Source organism: Haliotis asinina, chromosome 8, assembly GCF_037392515.1.
Source record: "Haliotis asinina isolate JCU_RB_2024 chromosome 8, JCU_Hal_asi_v2, whole genome shotgun sequence".
NCBI classification, from domain to species: Eukaryota; Metazoa; Mollusca; class Gastropoda; order Lepetellida; family Haliotidae; genus Haliotis; species Haliotis asinina.
The window spans coordinates 8,342,830-8,360,381 of NC_090287.1; the positions used below are offsets into that span (position 1 = coordinate 8,342,830).

General features: G+C 36.8%; 3 protein-coding genes across 4 annotated transcripts in view; 2 read left to right on the forward strand and 1 right to left on the reverse strand.

The window, feature by feature from the left end:
* LOC137295102 (AN1-type zinc finger protein 3 homolog) overlaps positions 1–6,295 on the forward strand; it is a 24,701-nt gene extending 18,406 nt beyond the window's left edge. Inside the window, exon 5 of the mRNA XM_067826396.1 lies at positions 418–6,295. Within this exon, the coding sequence (XP_067682497.1) occupies positions 418–569 (152 nt within the window). The 3' untranslated portion in view covers positions 570–6,295. The remainder of the gene's footprint in view (positions 1–417) is intronic.
* On the reverse strand, positions 6,291–14,505 carry LOC137295103 (peptidyl-prolyl cis-trans isomerase FKBP2-like). Of its 2 annotated transcripts, XM_067826399.1 has the most exons (6): positions 14,227–14,505; positions 13,781–13,974; positions 12,041–12,153; positions 11,342–11,424; positions 8,834–8,909; positions 6,291–7,256 (listed from the first exon to the last, which is right to left on the reverse strand). In XM_067826399.1, the coding sequence occupies exons 2-5, from the start codon at positions 13,961–13,963 to the stop codon at positions 8,848–8,850; spliced, it is 441 nt and encodes a 146-aa protein (XP_067682500.1). In that variant the 5' UTR covers positions 13,964–13,974; positions 14,227–14,505; the 3' UTR covers positions 6,291–7,256; positions 8,834–8,847. The 2 variants fall into 2 exon arrangements, with proteins under 2 accessions (XP_067682500.1, XP_067682499.1); XM_067826398.1 differs by lacking the exon at positions 6,291–7,256 and having other exon boundaries at positions 7,280–8,909.
* Positions 14,349–17,552, forward strand: part of LOC137295104 (small nuclear ribonucleoprotein Sm D2) — an 18,133-nt gene continuing 14,929 nt past the window's right edge. Inside the window, exons 1-2 of the mRNA XM_067826400.1 lie at positions 14,349–14,476; positions 14,922–15,101. Coding sequence (XP_067682501.1) covers positions 14,472–14,476; positions 14,922–15,101 — 185 coding nt within the window. The 5' untranslated portion in view covers positions 14,349–14,471. The remainder of the gene's footprint in view (positions 14,477–14,921; positions 15,102–17,552) is intronic.

A 17,552-nucleotide genomic window follows, 5' to 3' on the forward strand; every position in this document is an offset into this window, starting at 1 on the left:
TTTCTTTTCTTTTAAAGACAAGGACATAAAAGTAGTCAAATTTGAAGTTGAGGATTGCCAGATGATCTTGTAAAGAATTACCTACAGGACCAAACCTGATGTGTGAAGGGATCATATCAAGACAATATTAAGTGATTAATGGTGATCAAAGTATCCTTACAGTTGCTGTAATATTTTGTCAGGGCTTCCGTTGCTTTTGATTTTGTCGTACAGGTTCACACTGATGGTTTTGAAGATTTATGCTGGTCCGACGGTGATCCTGTTATGTTCCACATTAACTAAACTCATAGTGCTGCCTGCTGTGATATTGAGGAAATACTGCTGTGAGATAAAACCCAACTCACTCACTCACTCACTCACTCACTCATATTTTCAGCTAGAAACATTATTTTGAAATGGTTATTTTCTCTTTTTCAGGGCTTGTATTTTGCCCCTTGCACAGATTGCCTGAACTTCATGAATGTGAGTTTGACCATAAAGAAGAGGGCCGAGAGAAAGCTCGTGAAAAAATGGTTAAGCCAACACGCCATCTTGGAACTTCCTTCAGGCGTCTTGAGTCCGATTCTTGAGGCGGTACCTGGCTAGGAAGTGGGAGTATCAATGCAAATACAAACTCAACTCCTTCATAATAGATTTGTACCACTGACAAAGTTGTGTGAGGGGATGCCTCTCTCTCATTTTGTGGTCAGTACATGATTGTACAGAAGACATATTTCAAGACATAATGATTGTGCATGTGTCTTCACTTCATTTCTCATTGGATTTTATACTTGTGCTGGACATTGGTTTGTAGATATGATGTGTTGTCGTGATTGGCCATTGATTAGCCAATCAAATTTGTTAATGCAGTTAGCCTTGAATTTTCATAGACCAATCGGATGTGGCTTTACCATCACTGGTTCTTTTAAGCAATCAGTGCAAATATGTCAGTGTTTGGTTGATATATTATGAAAAGTTTGTTTTGGTGACCAAGCATTTGACATGGTGTGACACCTGCACATGATGCAGTTACGTAGTCTCTTTCATTGACCAGATTTCATAATAAAACCAACGTCATACTCATTGGTCATTCATTCAATGGTACCAATCAAACTCTTCAATTATTTGATGTCTTAAAGTGCAGAAATACTTGAGAGAAGGATAGAAAGTTGTGTTTCAATTATTTATCAAACGTTCAACTTAAATATTGTTGATTATTGTAATTTGATTTATTTTTTTCCTTCTTGTTCTTATATGTAGTTTATGTCAACCAAATGCATTTTTGATTTTTCAAGTATATTAATATTAAAATGATAGTGTAACTTTTTGATATAAATGACACTTGCTCAAGATATTGGACAAATTTCATTGGTATATATTCCATTTATGGTTAAGGGCTTGAAATATGTATGTCATTCTGTGTTTAATGATCAGTGTTTGAGTTACTTCCCATTGTACTAGTATTAAAGGTTCCAGATTTTGGTAGTCCTTACATTCAAACACAAGTGTAAAGCTCCAGGAACCAAGAATCCCAAAATTTTTAGCTCTGCTGATAACAATTTCCACCCTTCTCTCATGTATTGGTGTACATGTAGCACCAGTCTGCACTACGTCCAAGTGAGTGTTGGAGCAGACGTGCAAGATGTGTGAAACCCTGCAGCTGGTCTGTATACAAACGGACACCATTAATGTATTGTATCTACCTCTGTGCAGCCTTGCAGGCTGTCATTGTATAATGTACAAGCTGCTTCTTCAACCTGCCTCACAAGGGCCACTGTATTATTGTGGTGCTGCTTTAAGTTCCATGGAATTGCTTGCAGTTGCCACAGCCACTACACTTGATTTTGAAATCACAAATGTTAAGATTTTTTGGGTGGGCAGTAGATTTTCAAAGAACATTTTTTAATATATTTATTATTTTTGTCAAAAGTCATGCTCACTCGTGTTCTTGTACTAAGTCAACATGACAACATAAAAAAAATGCTGTTTTTCACTGATACAACACAGGGGGATGTCTCAAATTGATCCGATTTTGAATGAGGCTGAAAGGTCATGAGTGAGATGTGTTTTTGTATAATTCTTTAAATCTTTCAGACATGTCTTATTGTTGACTTTTCCAAAATGTTTACCAGTATTGGTGTCTTTTCAAAATCATTCACATGTTTTGGATTATTATGAATCTTTTTAGCTAACGAAGGTGAAGGTCAGAGAGAAACTACATTTTCTCATTGTTTGGGTCTGTAGTGATATTTCATATATAAGTTTACAAGCAAACTGCATTTCACATAGAATACAGGTCACCATGTACCTGTTGTGAAATTTGCTGTCTTTAAGTTCTTCCTCATATGAAAAGACACTAGATAGAAGTCATTATGGATACATACAACATCAAACAGAAGACACTTTACTGGGGTTGTATTTGAAATCCTCTATCTAGGTACAATAAACTAATTTAGTTATATTTTTTGAGATATGTATTTGTTAATTTCTCTTAATGATATTATTTTCAGATAAGGAAAGCATACACATGAAGAAAGCTTTTTTTTTTTTCAAACAACATCTTGATAATTCAGATTTGTTCTGAATTCATCAAATCCATCTCCGTAAGTCTGTTTAATTACCGGTACCTGTGTGTTACATATTGTTTTTAACTTTTGATTTGACAGTATGGCTGCTGATAAGTCAGCAACTGAATGATATGCTATGAATGTGGCAGCATGCACCAAGCTTTTTTACTTATTTTTCGGTTACATTTTGTTCCTCATGGACCTTGCTGTTATCTCAACAACTTGTTGGTAAACCCAAGGCCATCATAAATTGATTGCTAGTTTTGTCCTTTTGCCAAAGTTTTATTCATCCTACCTCATTGTTTTCTGTAATTATTATTATTTTTTTAAATTTTTTTTTTGCATTAAAGTTGTATGATATAAATAACAAAACAGTATCAGCTTCCCAGAGCTGACATTTCTAAAGAATGTGGATTAAAACTAAGAACTGATTTGTGATGGCCTATCCATCTGGTATTATTTCCCTGAGACTGTTGGAATACAGGATGTCCGCTGGTTTTCACTCATCTAAATTTCAAATTGAGAAAGGAAGTGTCCATTTCTGTTGCACCAGTGTTTGCCGTATGTTTTGCACGAGTGCAGAAATAATATTATGGGTATACAGTCCAGATTTTTTGCACTTGAAATTTTCATTACAGTCCTGTATCATTTCAAAAAATTTTTTTTTTCATATGTTGTGGTTAAAGGTACTTTTTGAAATAAAGTTTGTCAGAATCTCTGTGTTTCGCATGAAAAACACAAGTTTCTGCAAATTGTGTTGCACCAGCTGCATCTGTACCATCTAAAGTCAAGTCTCTTGCAATGTTATCAGTTTTGTGTGCAAGTAATTTTGTTTTTCAGTTTTAAAAACACTTGGAAACATGAAGGCAATACTGATATAAGGAAACTCAATTCTGTCTACAGGACAGTGTGGTAATTTAAGAAGTTTGAAAAATGTTTAAAGGTACAAAATTCTTAAAATATGAAATGTGCAACAATGTTTCATAGATGTCCTACACTGCTGTGACTTCATAACTTGTATTAAGTTATGGCTCTACATAAACAGAATTATAAAGTGTGAATATCCATTATTTATTTTCTGAGATTTTGCTCATTGGCATCCTTGCAACATTCAGGCTCCTGACAAATAGCTGCTCCAGTGGAGCTGAGATGACAAAACCATTCCAGCGGACATCCCAATTCATGAGAATCTGAATCTTGAAGTATGAATATTTGTTTAACATAATGAGTGTAATGTTTCCTCAGGAGAGTAATTTGTAAGTGTGCAATGGCCCTGAGTTTAATGCTTCTCGCTGTAGCACAGATTGTTATATGTAGAGAAGAGCCTCACAGAATTCTATTTTCAATACAGGTCATTATTGATTTTAAAAAAAAACAACAGTCATCTATCATGATGAGACAAAATCTTCACTCACAATATACTTGCACAACAAGCTAAAGGTATATCAATTTGATTAAAATGTTTGGATAGGTTATATGGAAGTGAGGTGTCTGTGTATGGTTGGCCTCTGGTGTTATGAAAATGTCACTGTTCCATAACAGTGTCTTACATTATGTTGTTTGGTGACATATATTCAATAGGCAACTGAATAACAACATTTTCATAACGTCACACTCAGTGCACTAGTTTGACGTACATACATGCATATTTGGGAAATTGTATGTGTGTATTAAATTTAAATTCTTTTCAAGAACTTTTTTTGTTAGGTCTTATAACTTAAACTGACTGATCAATGATAATGATTTACCATTATAATAAAAAAGCTAAGAAATTTTAACTCCATCAACATGATATTCATCTTTAAAAGACTTTATACACTTTACCAGAAATCAATGAAATCTCAGGTTTCCAGCTTATAGTGTTCTGTAAGGTATTGAACAATTGATCCAAAGACAAGGCAAACAGAGTTCCCTCCCCTTCCTTGAAACCTGTTATCAGGGACTAAAGTTTGTTCGCTTGTTATAAACAGTGTTACTGAAATATTCTCTTTTTTGAGGATAGGATACTCTGTTTATATTTGTAGACTTACACATCAATTAGTTTGTAGACATATATTAGAATTATTTATTACCTGGAGTAGTGTCCCTTTGTTATGGTTATGTAGTCACCAGTGATTTTTGTTTACAAATATTAAAGGAATCTTTATTTGTAAACTGTCCATAGTATACAACATTTATTTAATGGTTGATCTTGATACTAGGAGACAATGACACATTGTACTCGTTGTTGGATAAAAGTGCTGTGAAATTAGGATTCCATTTACCAAAAGAACATCAAGACTAAGGACTTCCTTGTGTCATTTGATGTTTCAACTTAGTTTCATTATCAGTGGGTCTTTCTTTGTGACAGCAGGCTGAGGGGGACATATGGAATTAAATACTACTGTGAGGATTAATATTCAGTAGTTTTATCATGTTTTACAAATACTAAACATTAGTCTAATGTGTTAACTGGTATGAAAGTATTCCTTGGTAATATTTTTGGGATAGATATAAATATTCTTAAGTTTAACTGCAGCTTAAACCCTATTCAGTGTTGCATCATGCAGAAAGATTAGTTCAGGTTCAGTGCAGCAGGTAATATTCAGACTTGTTTTTGTAAATGCTGTATTCTAAAGTATTTCAAATTAGCTGTTTATATGGGATTGTTGTGTGGATTGGGCCTGGTTGCTTTATGGTAGTGAGTGGTAAAACATCCACTGGAGAACTTCAGTTTCCATGAAAGAATGTGGGGAGACGATCAGGCTAGACAGACATATCTAACCCATAAACTGCATAATGTTTCTTCGACCTGGTTCTCAGTATGATATCTTGTCAAACGTTCACTTAAATATTTCTTCTTCTTTTTTAAATATTAGGTCTTACAAGAAATATATGAGAGTTAATTTGATATCCTTTTCTGCTGTGAAGTGACACCTTGTCATGAATATGTTGTGTTTAAACTTGTCTGCATGATAAAGGTTGAATGAATCACCTAGCAACAATGTATATGTAAATGTGTTAAACACTGCCATAAAGAAATTACAGAACACTCAGGTGTGGTTTTCTTTTTCATATGACTTCATAAGCCGTTACAGTTTAACAAGTCATATATAAAAAAAAATCAGACGTTCTTGAACTTCTTTAGGGTAGTAGTATACTGTGAAGAGTACTACTTCCTTAGTTATCTTGATTTTGTTTGTCTGCTTTTAAAAACTTTGACATCAAGTGTACCTTTCAGGTTTTGTTATTTATAGATAATACCAATATGGAAATTGCATATCACACCCACGATATGCAACTAGAATGTCTTGTTTGATTTTCAGTGCTTCCATCCCTGTAGCTCTAGTAGTGAAGCACTTCAAAGTTAAGTGAAAATCTGATGCATGCTTGTCCAGAGATTACCTTTGTTTCGACACCTGCTCAAGAGATTTCCCTAGACAATGTTATTTTTATAACTATTACATTAAAAGATCAAGCAGTTTCATTTGATGATAACTGATCTTATATGTGTAATTAAGATAGAATGTAATTCATTTTTTGTATTAAGTTACATTTTTGCCAAGTTGTTAGTAGAGTGACACAATCAATTGGGATTAAAAAAAATAATGTTATCTCACACTTAACGTCTGTCACTCCAGGACATGTGTTTACCTGGGGAAATCTCGAGTTGGACACTTAACATCATCAATTGGCAATAACCATACTGTACCTCATTGTCTAGGTTTAGGATAATGATTATAACATCAATAAATGACACCAGTATAATACCACATGGCATCTTTTATTATTGAAGTTTCATCGTTGGGATGGTTTGCTTCAAGGTCACACACAATTTTGTTTTAGAGGTGCATTTAAATACCTTTCCCAACTTCAACTGTTGTTGGTTCAGCTGCAATAGCCCATTGTCCAGGTGTTCTCTGTGAGGATTATCATGTAGGAGACTAGGACTGTGTATTGGCAACAAAATTGTATTGCAATATATTGTGATATAGCACATTGCGATATATTGGAACCATTAGCATTTGACAGTGAGTGGCACTAATTGTGCATGTCAATCCTATTTTCTGCATTATTGTGAGTGACGTTAGTTTTATGCAGCACTCAGCAATATTCCAGCTATATGCCAGCAGTTTGTGAAAATAATCAAGTCTGGACAGGCCAATCAAAGTCAACAGCATGCACATTTGGGAACCGATGACATGCGTCAACCAAGTCAGCGAATCTGACCACCGATTTCTGTTAGTTGTCTCTTACAACAAGCATAGTTGCGATGAGTACAGATTGATTTGAGCTCGTCGTTACTGGCATAGCATTTTCCACGAGATGTTCCTTTAATTTCAGAACAAGGTCAGGTCAGGTCAGGTGAGGTGAATATGGAGGATAAGGAAGTTCTTTGAAGCCACATTTATGTACTGCAGACTTTGCCAAGCAAGAGGTGCGAGACGAGGCACTGTCATGTAAGATCAGAACTTCAGCCCTAAACATCCCTCATGTTGTGCTCGTATGAATAGCCCAGTATGCTTCAAGGACCTGTTGCTTTCAAACTAGTTGATCTATTTGAGTTAAATAACTGGAAATGCTGATTCTAATATAAGTTGGTGTCACCAGTCTAGAAATTATGTAGGCTTAGAACTTTTTGACCAGCGTTCATATCCATCGAGCTCCCACTACAAGCATCAACAGTCTCATCTTGTTCACTAAACTTGTGACATGGACTCATGCCCACACCTGAAAAAAAGCCAAAGATTGTGTTTCCTTCAAACATATTTACTCGTTTTTACATCCCACAGAACACAAACATTCAGGAACCCTTGCTTAACGGCATGAAAGTAGAACAGCATGATTTTATGCAGAATATGCAAGTGGTCCATTCCAGTACTACATGTACTGAGGTATACCTTTCTGCAGAAATATTTCAATGAAAGCTACCAGTAAATACTAGGGCTGCGACGTATCCAGTATGAGGCTAAATAGAATGAATAGGGGTAATGAGTGTGAATATTGGGTTACAAATAGTTATTGAGCAGTTGTAGTTGTCACTATATTCAGTGCAACAAGGACAAAATGTTTTCTCCAGTATGTTCTGACCATTATAACGGTCATAATTTAACACAATGCCCAGAGACCATGTCATATTGAACATATAACAGTGCCTGACTTGGATATATTCCACTGTGCATATGTCAATCTAACAGATAACTCCAGTATTCAAGTATACACACTCCTGATGAAATTTTGTGAATATTTGATGCAATGTGATCACAAATAACAAATTCAGTTCATGAAGTAACAGTTCAATTCATAAGGTATGAATGAATTGTGACAGCCCCAGTAATCACCAGCAATAGTGTATCTGTTTCCATGACAACTGTACACTTGGAGTAGAACAGTTAATCCATATACTGACTGAAAGATGACAACAGACATTCTTTGTACATGACACTCACAATAGCTGGTTAGCACAATCATTCATACACCAGATTCACATAAAGGTACTAGGGGTATTTATGATTATAAAACACCAGTAGTCTGTAAAAGGTCATGGGTCAAGGACAACAGTAAATCACTTTTTCAAAAGTAAAAAGATCTAAGTGTCTCACAAGACAAGTACAAAAAAAGGTTTCACCTTATTTGTAAAAAAATTAAGCCACAATGGATCTGTGCGCGCTGTTGAGAAGTCTACAAACTATCTGTACCTTTTAGCCTTGCCATTAAGCTATACGGTGCTGGTCATATGGCTTCTTGAAACATAATAAGTGTTTCAGATGGTGACAGGTGAAATATGCAGGAACCATACCTCATGTAGCCTGTCGCAGTGCTTATCACTGTCATTTTCATTAAAGTCCTGGTGTTTTTGAAACATGTCACATACTTTCGTGGCTGTCAAAAAACAGGACTTTGTCATTTTGTTTTCTTCACTGCCAAATGTTTTTTATCAAAAGTTTGACTAATGGATGTGTACTTGGTATCTGAATACAACACATATAGTTGACATGAAATGCTTCAAACATTAAGACTAAAATTCCCTTCAGAACAGACACTGATATAATTCAACTACAAATTAATAATAGACTAAAACTCTATGCTCTTCATGAAAACGACGTAACGATTCAACAAAGATTACAATCTTTCACAGGTTCGCATCTTAATTCCAAGTGTTCATTTGAGAAATCTGAACCATAAACATGGTAAACAAACATTGTGTAATCACTTCAAAACACTGGATATTTATCTGCAAAATAAAGTCTATTTATGGTCAAAGACTGTAAAGATGATCCACTTGAGATAAATGCAGGAGCCATTACTCTGTCAGACTTGATTACAATTCTTCCTTTCTTTCAATCTTGATCAGGTCCACTTCAAAGATGAGTGTTGCGCCACCTGGAAATACAGGGTGTGCACATTATTCACACGTCAGAGGTTCGTGTAACCGACATATCTGCTTATCTCAAACATTAATGTCCTTTTTCTACTATGGTGAGCACGCTTTCATTATTTTCAGTGTACCCCGCTTACAAGCAAGCTACATTTCAAGGAACCCTGCTGGTAATACCAAACTCATCTGGCACTTTGTGGTAGTAATTCTTGGTCTTAAATATGATTGAATCACATATGAATTGCAGAAGTTACCAAACTTGCGAAATTGATGGAAGGCAGACAACTCTAAATCTGTTTTTCTTGTCAGCAATATCTAGCAGCGGCTGCTAAAAGATCTGTACCCATGCTTCAAACAATGAGGTGTTTGGTAAATACGTATGTTGTTCACTGGTCACTCTGGGCTCTGGATTAATGTACCCGCGATCCATGTCCCCCTCATGACCAGTGAACAACTTTGTATAGCATCATCAAATATACAACCATAAACCCGAACATGTCACCTAATGCATATATATGCAACATTAAGACACGGTCATCCTTTCTCCAGGCCAGTGTACATTCTGTTCCTGACTGGTTTTTTTCCACTATGACACTCATGTCCTGAAAAAACATACCACTTGCTTTTACGTCCACTAAGTCAAGAAACGCATGACAAGGGACAGAACTCTCTTAATAATCCTAACACGATTTCCATTTTTTAACTCTATCAAGGCATTCATGCTCTGAAAAAAAACCACATGCTTTTACTATCTATAGCACATGAGAAAATATGTTCCCACTGGGGATAACATCCACAAGATGCCTAACAAGGGACCTAACTCTGTAAAAAATTGTAACACAGATTCTAAACTCTATCAAGCATTCATGTCCTGAAAATATAACACCAAAATAAAGTATAACATATGAGAAAACAATAGTGCAGTTTTCAGAGTACACACCTGTATGGCTTTTTACTGATGGAATACAGTAAAACCTCATGCATACAGGAGCACTACAGAACCTCATGCATGCAGGAGCTATGTGTAGTATACTGTCACTTTAACCTGTTCCAAGGGAGGGCAACTGTCTGCTAATCCATGGATTTCAAATTGATTGGTTCAGTTCCCCCTGAAGCCCACATTCAATGACACAATATTAAATTTTCAGCTGATAATAGACTTTCCTACTGTCATCCCTGTCTTTCACTGTTGTGAGTTTATGTCAAATGTGAAACACTTGGGGTAGCATATCAGCAGCTTCTATAAATGACGATTTGAAGTGAACAAGGGGCATAACTCTGATTGTATCCATGGTGATAAAGAAATGGTATACCCATAGAATGATCTTACTTGTCCAGCACACAAACAATGCAAATTTAAAGTCCTGAAACATCATTTGAAAGCAAATTACGGCTCTTCAATTTTTTTTAATCAACTGGGTTTCAAGCTACCGAAGGGGCTCCATAAAAGAGTAACACAAATACAGCAGATACCTACAGAATACTATTGTTATCCAAGAAGAATGATAACATGTATGTTTGCATTGAATGAGTCAAAATATTTTCTGGAACTCTCATTGCAAAGTCCATGTGTTGAGCAATACATAAATGACAAGACATCTTAGGGCCCATTTTCAGCCACTGGAAAGGTTTGATGTAAAACAGGGGGAGAAAACTTATGCAAGTCGTCAGATGAGCCAATTATCATATTAGGATGTGTTCTTAAAATCAAAATAGGTAAATGTTTAATGCAGTTTTGAACAAGATTCCTGATACATTATGGACATCATGACTTGGTCATCTACCACTTTCACAGAAACCAGTAGCATGGTGTAGTTCACACAAACCAATGTATTCACACTGAAATCTTTGCCTGAAGGATACTGCTGTTAAAGGGACACAACTCTGTAAAGGGACTTGTCTGTGGGCAGACCATGAGAAACAGTGCTGAAATTAGTGTTTCAAAGACTTGGGTTTAAAGCCGAACAAATCATGGAATGTCATCTTGATGTGGGGGGAGATCCAAAGTGAGACACAATGGGTGAGTGAGTGAGGATCATTATGTAGCATCAACAGTAATGACAAACTACAAGGACTCTGTGAAGATCATGGTTAAAATTGGTAACCCACACTTGTCGTAGGAGGCGAATATCACAGTCAGGTGGTCAGGCTCACTGACTTAGTTCACATGTCATCGCATCACAGGTGTGCAGATTGGTGTTCATGATGTTGATCACTGGATTGTCTGGTCAAGGCTCGATTGTCTATAGACCGCCACTTGAATATTGCAGGGAGTGGCATTAAACAGCCAAAACCAACCATGGCAACTACTTAACAGGAATTTAAATCCGAACTCATTCATCTTAGTCTTACAGTTATCAAGGCTTGAGGTGTGTGTACCGGTAGACTGATTAAGATGTTCATATCATCAATATCTTCAACATGGCATGACACTCACCAGGAATCTTTGGTGGTGCACCTCTGTCACCGTAACCCACGTCACTTGGTATTACCAGTTTCCTCTTCTCACCTTCACACATTCTGGAATGAAATAGTTCATGGTTTCTTTCCAAAACATAAGATAAAGCAAAAATGTTTGTTCTACTTGGACAAGACACACGTTCGATATGGGTGTTCCACAGATTTGACTAACCAGTCAGTTTGGGATGGTTCAAATTATAAATATTTTCTGAAGATAAGTAGATACATATTTGTGTTTTATTTAATATGAAGTTGTTGGAATAGTTAAATTAATGCAAAAAATAAACACAAGTATTTTTTGAAAATCAGGTTGTCTTGTATGTTTAGAGCAACATGTACGAAGATACTTCTAGAATGACTTCATGAAAGGTCTGCACATGCATGTGATCCATACTACTTATTCCAACTTATTGCAAAATTATATTATTTTTGCAGATGTATTATTACTGTAGAATTATTGTAGAATCACACAAAGATTGAAAAGGTGGTAAGGAAACATATATTTAAAATTATTATTGTATTTTGTCATCATTTTTACCTTGGTTTGTCTAGACTGTTAAAGAGAAAGCAACACAATCACAAGACAAGATAAAAAAGAACCACTATCTTACACATTATTTTTAATGAGTTTGATTAACCAGCTGTTACAAATGCTGTGAGAATGTCCCACTCATACCCAAACAATCCCTGGTCCCAGCCTTTGATGACCTGCCCAGCTCCTAATGTGAAGGTAAATGGCTCATTCCTTGACAAACTGCTGTCGAACTCTGTACCATCTTCCAGTCTGCCCTGAAATACAAAATACACAATTTGTTAATGAAACCACAAAACAACAATGCAAGCCAGCTATAGTTATTAGAACACTCAATTTCTATACTGCAAACTGACATATATCATAAAGATATATTGTGTTTACTTGTTTAAGGCTAGGATATTTGTTTGGTCACATAATGTGAGAATACAGCTGACAACAAACATTGCCTAATATAGGACTTCCTCTATTAAGCACTGGGCCTCTAATAAGTGCTGGGGATAAAGCAGCGCTTTAAGAAATACGCATCGGTCCTCTAATAAGAGTTGGGTATAGACCTTTGCATTTTTTCACAAATAATTTTCTCCCTTGGTCTAAAAATAAATTCATAAAGCAATTGTCCCTCAAATCATAACTTCCTGTGGCACTGGTCAATCAGTATTTTAATAAGTGTCAAGCCCCTAATAATCGCCTGGCCTCTAATAAGCACCAGGTCTGGAGGTCCATTGAAAAAATAAAAATTTATACTGATCCTGAATTGTAACATGAGTCAGGCTAAGGTAAAAATACACTTATGCTGACAAATCAATACACATGCATGAAGATGAACAGCTAAATACATAAAGGGAATATTTTGAAAATAGTTATTCCATAATGCAAACAAATGTCACCTTTAGTATTGAGATGCACTGACAGCTGTTAATTATTCAGTGAGTGAGGTTGGCATAATGCTGATTTGAACAGTACTTCAGGTACATAATGGCTTGTCAACTTCATGTGCAATGACAGTGGCAAAGATGTGTGAAACACCTAGATAACTGTTATTTACTGACTGAACTGGGGCTAATACTCATTTGCAGGAAAATTCTGTGAAAATCCATGGTTGCTATAAAATGCAACTAACAAGATCTGGTGGCCTGGATTGCTGACTTGGTTGGCTGTCATTGTACCAACATGAATGAATCAACGCTGATGATGTTATTGGATTTACTGGCCCGATTATTAACAGACCACGATCACACATTGTAAATTTCTAAGTGCAGAAAAGCAACCAACTAACCTATCACATGGGAAGTGTCCACAGTCATACTAGTCATGCGAAGGGTACATCAACTCATGGGCCCCCAAGGACCAGTGATCCACATATTTATCTTGCCAAACATTTCAGTGTTAATTTTGAACTGTTTGAAGCATGGGTATCATATCGTACACTTCAGCCAACCTGTGTGAATCAAATGACTTGAATCTTGCATCTTGCGGTTTTTCCCAGGTATTGTCTTAGTCAAATCCCAGTGGCGTAATTTTCCTTCTTAATATTCACAGGGACTACATCTGAACATTTTGTCAAACTTTATATGTTGGAATTTCGAGGCAAATCTTTCCGTAGCTATCACCAGATTTTGCAGACAACACACACAAAAATAGAATTCTTACCCTTCCATCTATTTGCATTTGCAAAATATCGCTAATTTCTGCGCATCATGAGTGATTCAATGTTACTCGAGATAAGGAAGTAATACTACAAAGTACAAAGTGAGTTGTATAATGAAATGTACCTCACTTGTAGTGGGGTTCATTGAAAATAATGTGCACTCAGCATTATTAAAAAAACGACATTTATGTGTGAGGTAAGATAAGTGTATATAGTATCATTATTTGCCTTACAGTATAGTGCATTTTCAAAGTGTCTCCTTTCTTGGACTTAATAGTACATTTGTCTGGATCAACCCTCTTCTTTACTCCGATCTGTAACTTCTTGGCTTCTTTCTTTTCTGTCTTTCCGTCTGCTGCCACAGCAAGCCATAGACATGCTAGTGCCACCAGTTGGTACAGATATCCCACCTTCATTTCGAATGACCCTGAACAGGAACAAAATCTCTCATATAATTCTCTATGCACAATTATCAAATAGTGCACTAACAGAATCATAACACAACAACATTCAGTTCTTAGTCGCCAAGTATATCTTAATAGTGTCTTATTGTGTTTATTTGGTAGTAACAATGTCATTGTAAGTAGACGAGTAGAAGAATGACCGAAATTAACAGAAAACATAAGCAGCAGTGACTGAGCGCCAATTATCGGCGCCAAAAGCATAAATCAAAGCCTACCTGGTTATTTTTTAACCTTAACAGTACGCGGGTTACCGCAAGTAGCTTGGAAATACACGCCTATTTCAGTATTTTGTGGCGAATTGTGATTGGAGAGCAACGAGCACTTGTTGGAACTCTTCTACTCTGGAGATGAATTTTTCCCGACAAGGTCATCACGCATGCGCAGTCCATAAACGTATTGGAATCGTTTGGCGGCGAATAAGAAAGGTTATAGGCAATCGGAGTAATCGAACAGGAGCAAGATGTCGTAAGTACATTTTTACAGTGTAAATATATGCCAAGATATTATCACTTCTGTGTCCTGCCTTGATTTTGAATCACTTATGTAGGATATAGCTTACAAACATTCATGTGTTCGTATGTGTTACCGGTGATCAAATGTTTTTGTTTATGTTTTTATAATCCATCCAAAGTATACATGCCCTGCCTTAATTAAAAGGTAGATATCCCAGAACATTTGCATTAGTTGTTTACAACACGTAACAATGGAATTCATGGTCAGAAAAGTTACACTTCCCTCCTTTGTTTGTAATTTAATAGTGTGTCCTGTTTTCGTTCACTCTGTCAACATTGCTTTATACGACGTCGTCAAAACGTTTTGATAATATATCATGCCAGGTTGTACTATAGATATACGTTTACTCTTGTGTAAACAAGGATGTCCATTCAACTTTGCTTTTTGAATTTCTCAGGGCACTAATGCAAAAACCGAAGAGTGAAATGACACCAGAAGAGCTGTCTGCAAGAGAACAGGAAGAATTTAATACAGGACCCTTGTCTGTCCTGACACAGTCGGTAAAAAACAACACACAGGTTCTCATCAATTGTCGAAACAACAAGAAACTGCTTGCCAGAGTTAAGGCTTTTGACAGGTAATTCCTTTTTGTTAATTCACTGTGGCAGACTTCAGAATATTTGTTTTCATAGTTTTAACTGTAAACTTAAAACAATCTGTCTCAGGCCCTAATGAATTTCAAAATTTTATTCGGTAATGGGCCACTGGCCCAAAATGCTTTCATTGTACATATATTTCACACGAGGTTACACAGTCTAAGTAAACCATTCAACATTCAGTTCATACAGTCAGAGTAAACTTAGTCTCAGTGCATTTCGTTACACTCCACCACTGAGTCTAACAAAACGTAGTAGAAGGTCGCGTCAGGTAACCTTTGAGTGACAAATGGCCGTCCAATCAAACGTGAGATCGTTAAATAGATTTAACCAATCGGACAACGGCTACTATTTAGGGATCGGATCGACTTTCAAAATATTCACGTCACTGGCACAGATCTCTCCGCAAACAAAAATCCGCACATAACGCAATTATTTCACCTGCAGTATATACATGTTGGGGTTTCTGTTGACATTATTACTATTACCTAAAATTTCCTCAAGATAACATCCTTGAATATTGCCAAAAACACATTTTTCAGCTACTGTTTACTCACCGTTGTCATGGTTGTACGTACGCCTTGTGCATCACCCAGAAGCGAACGTACGCTAAATAGCATTCGAAATCGTTCGTGTATGAACCTTTTCGAGATAAAAAGTTCAAAAGGTATGTGCGAATGTGCACTTTCGCGATTTGGTAAGCTGTGCTCTGATTGGTCAGTCTCAAAGGTTACCTGATGCGACCTCCCATCAGTACTGGAGTGTAACGAGGATAAGTTTACTGAGACTGGAGGTTACATGAGTTTTTACAGAAAAGAGAACATCAAATGTTCTCACTATTGTTTTAAAATAGGCATAATTAGTAGTATAGGGAATGATAGTCCGAAAACACTTTTCAAAAACCCCTCTAAAAAGCCTCATTTAGTAAATGAGGCTTTGGTGGGACCCTTAGCTCTTGCTATTATTGCCCCTACTACAAAGCCACGCCATCACGTTTACCGTGACTTGGCAGGCGGTAACACTGTGCCGTACGGTACGATCAATAATTCTTCTCTTACAAACCCCCTACCCGGCCCATCCCTCAAGTAGTATAAGTTAGGTTCGTCGGCTTTCATATCCACTTTATCTATGTTGTAAGTTTTGACCGACCATATAGGATCGGTGGCTCGCTTACGGCTATGTTATGTTTATATCAATGAAACAGTTTAACGTGAACCGCCTACGATCTCTTTGGTGTTCATAATAAAGGCTTGCTGGGCTTTTTGTATCCCCTGTTCTATGTACTTTTTTTTCTCGTCCTCGCTGATAGCAGACTTACGAGACTTGGATCGAATATCTTGTTTCATTCCGTTATATTTTTTGAGTTCAGAGAGGATTGAACGAAACTCCTCTTCTGAGATCTTACTGTCAGAGAGTGCCGTGGAAATACGCTCACTAACTGTGTTCAGCTTTGCTTCAGCCAGAACCCTGATCTCGTCGTGTTTCAATGCCTTACGATGCAGTCTGCGTGATACCAACTTAAGCGTCAACCCTAACACCCCCGCTATACCAGCTGTTATTTCAAACCCTAGAACTATAGGTGCAGCCACGATGGTGGTTAACAACACAACTCCTGCCGCCCCTAGTCCCATGCTGGTTGTCATAAGGGTAGTGTCAGCCCCGTCCACGATATTGAAAGCTCTATTATATTTTTTACATAGTGCTTTCCGCGTGTCACGGTCTTGTTCTAGTTGACGTTTTACATCACATAACTGCCTCAAGCGGAACCCATCTACGGTTTCTAACGTCTTAGCTACTTCCTCTACGACTGGGTACAGACCCATCCTATAATATATATTTTGAAAGATATTTTAATTGGGGTTCAGTTAAAAATCTATCAATGTATTTGAAGCCTATAAGTTCTATACTAGTATTCAGGGCAATAGGTGAGAGGCTAATAAAATATCCTATTCTGATAAAAACCTCACTGGGGCTTATTAAGTGGTTTATAGGACCCGTGGTATCCTGTTGTATAACAATACGACAATAATCGGTTGTGTAATCCCAGCGTATTGACACCCCGGGTAAAATTTGGTGTACTATTGGGTAGTCTCTATCGAATATATCCGTAAAGAAGACTTCTATGATGAGTGTGAAAGGGGGGGTTATTATTTCAGGATTACTAAATGTTAATTTATTTTCGAAGTAAGTTGATAACCCATTTTTGTCGTAACCATCAGATCGTCTGGGTGCTAACCCCCTCTCCGGAATGAAATCCCCGACCCAGATACCGTTGTTCCTAATCTTAGTGATCCAATTATTTTCGTCTATTGTGATATAAGGTGAGGTGGGTGTTAAGTTGATCAGCCATTTAGGTTTTTTAAAATCTGGTAACGGCACCGGTCTGTACATGTTGTCTTTGAAGTGTAGGATGTAGAATTCATCTTCCTCAC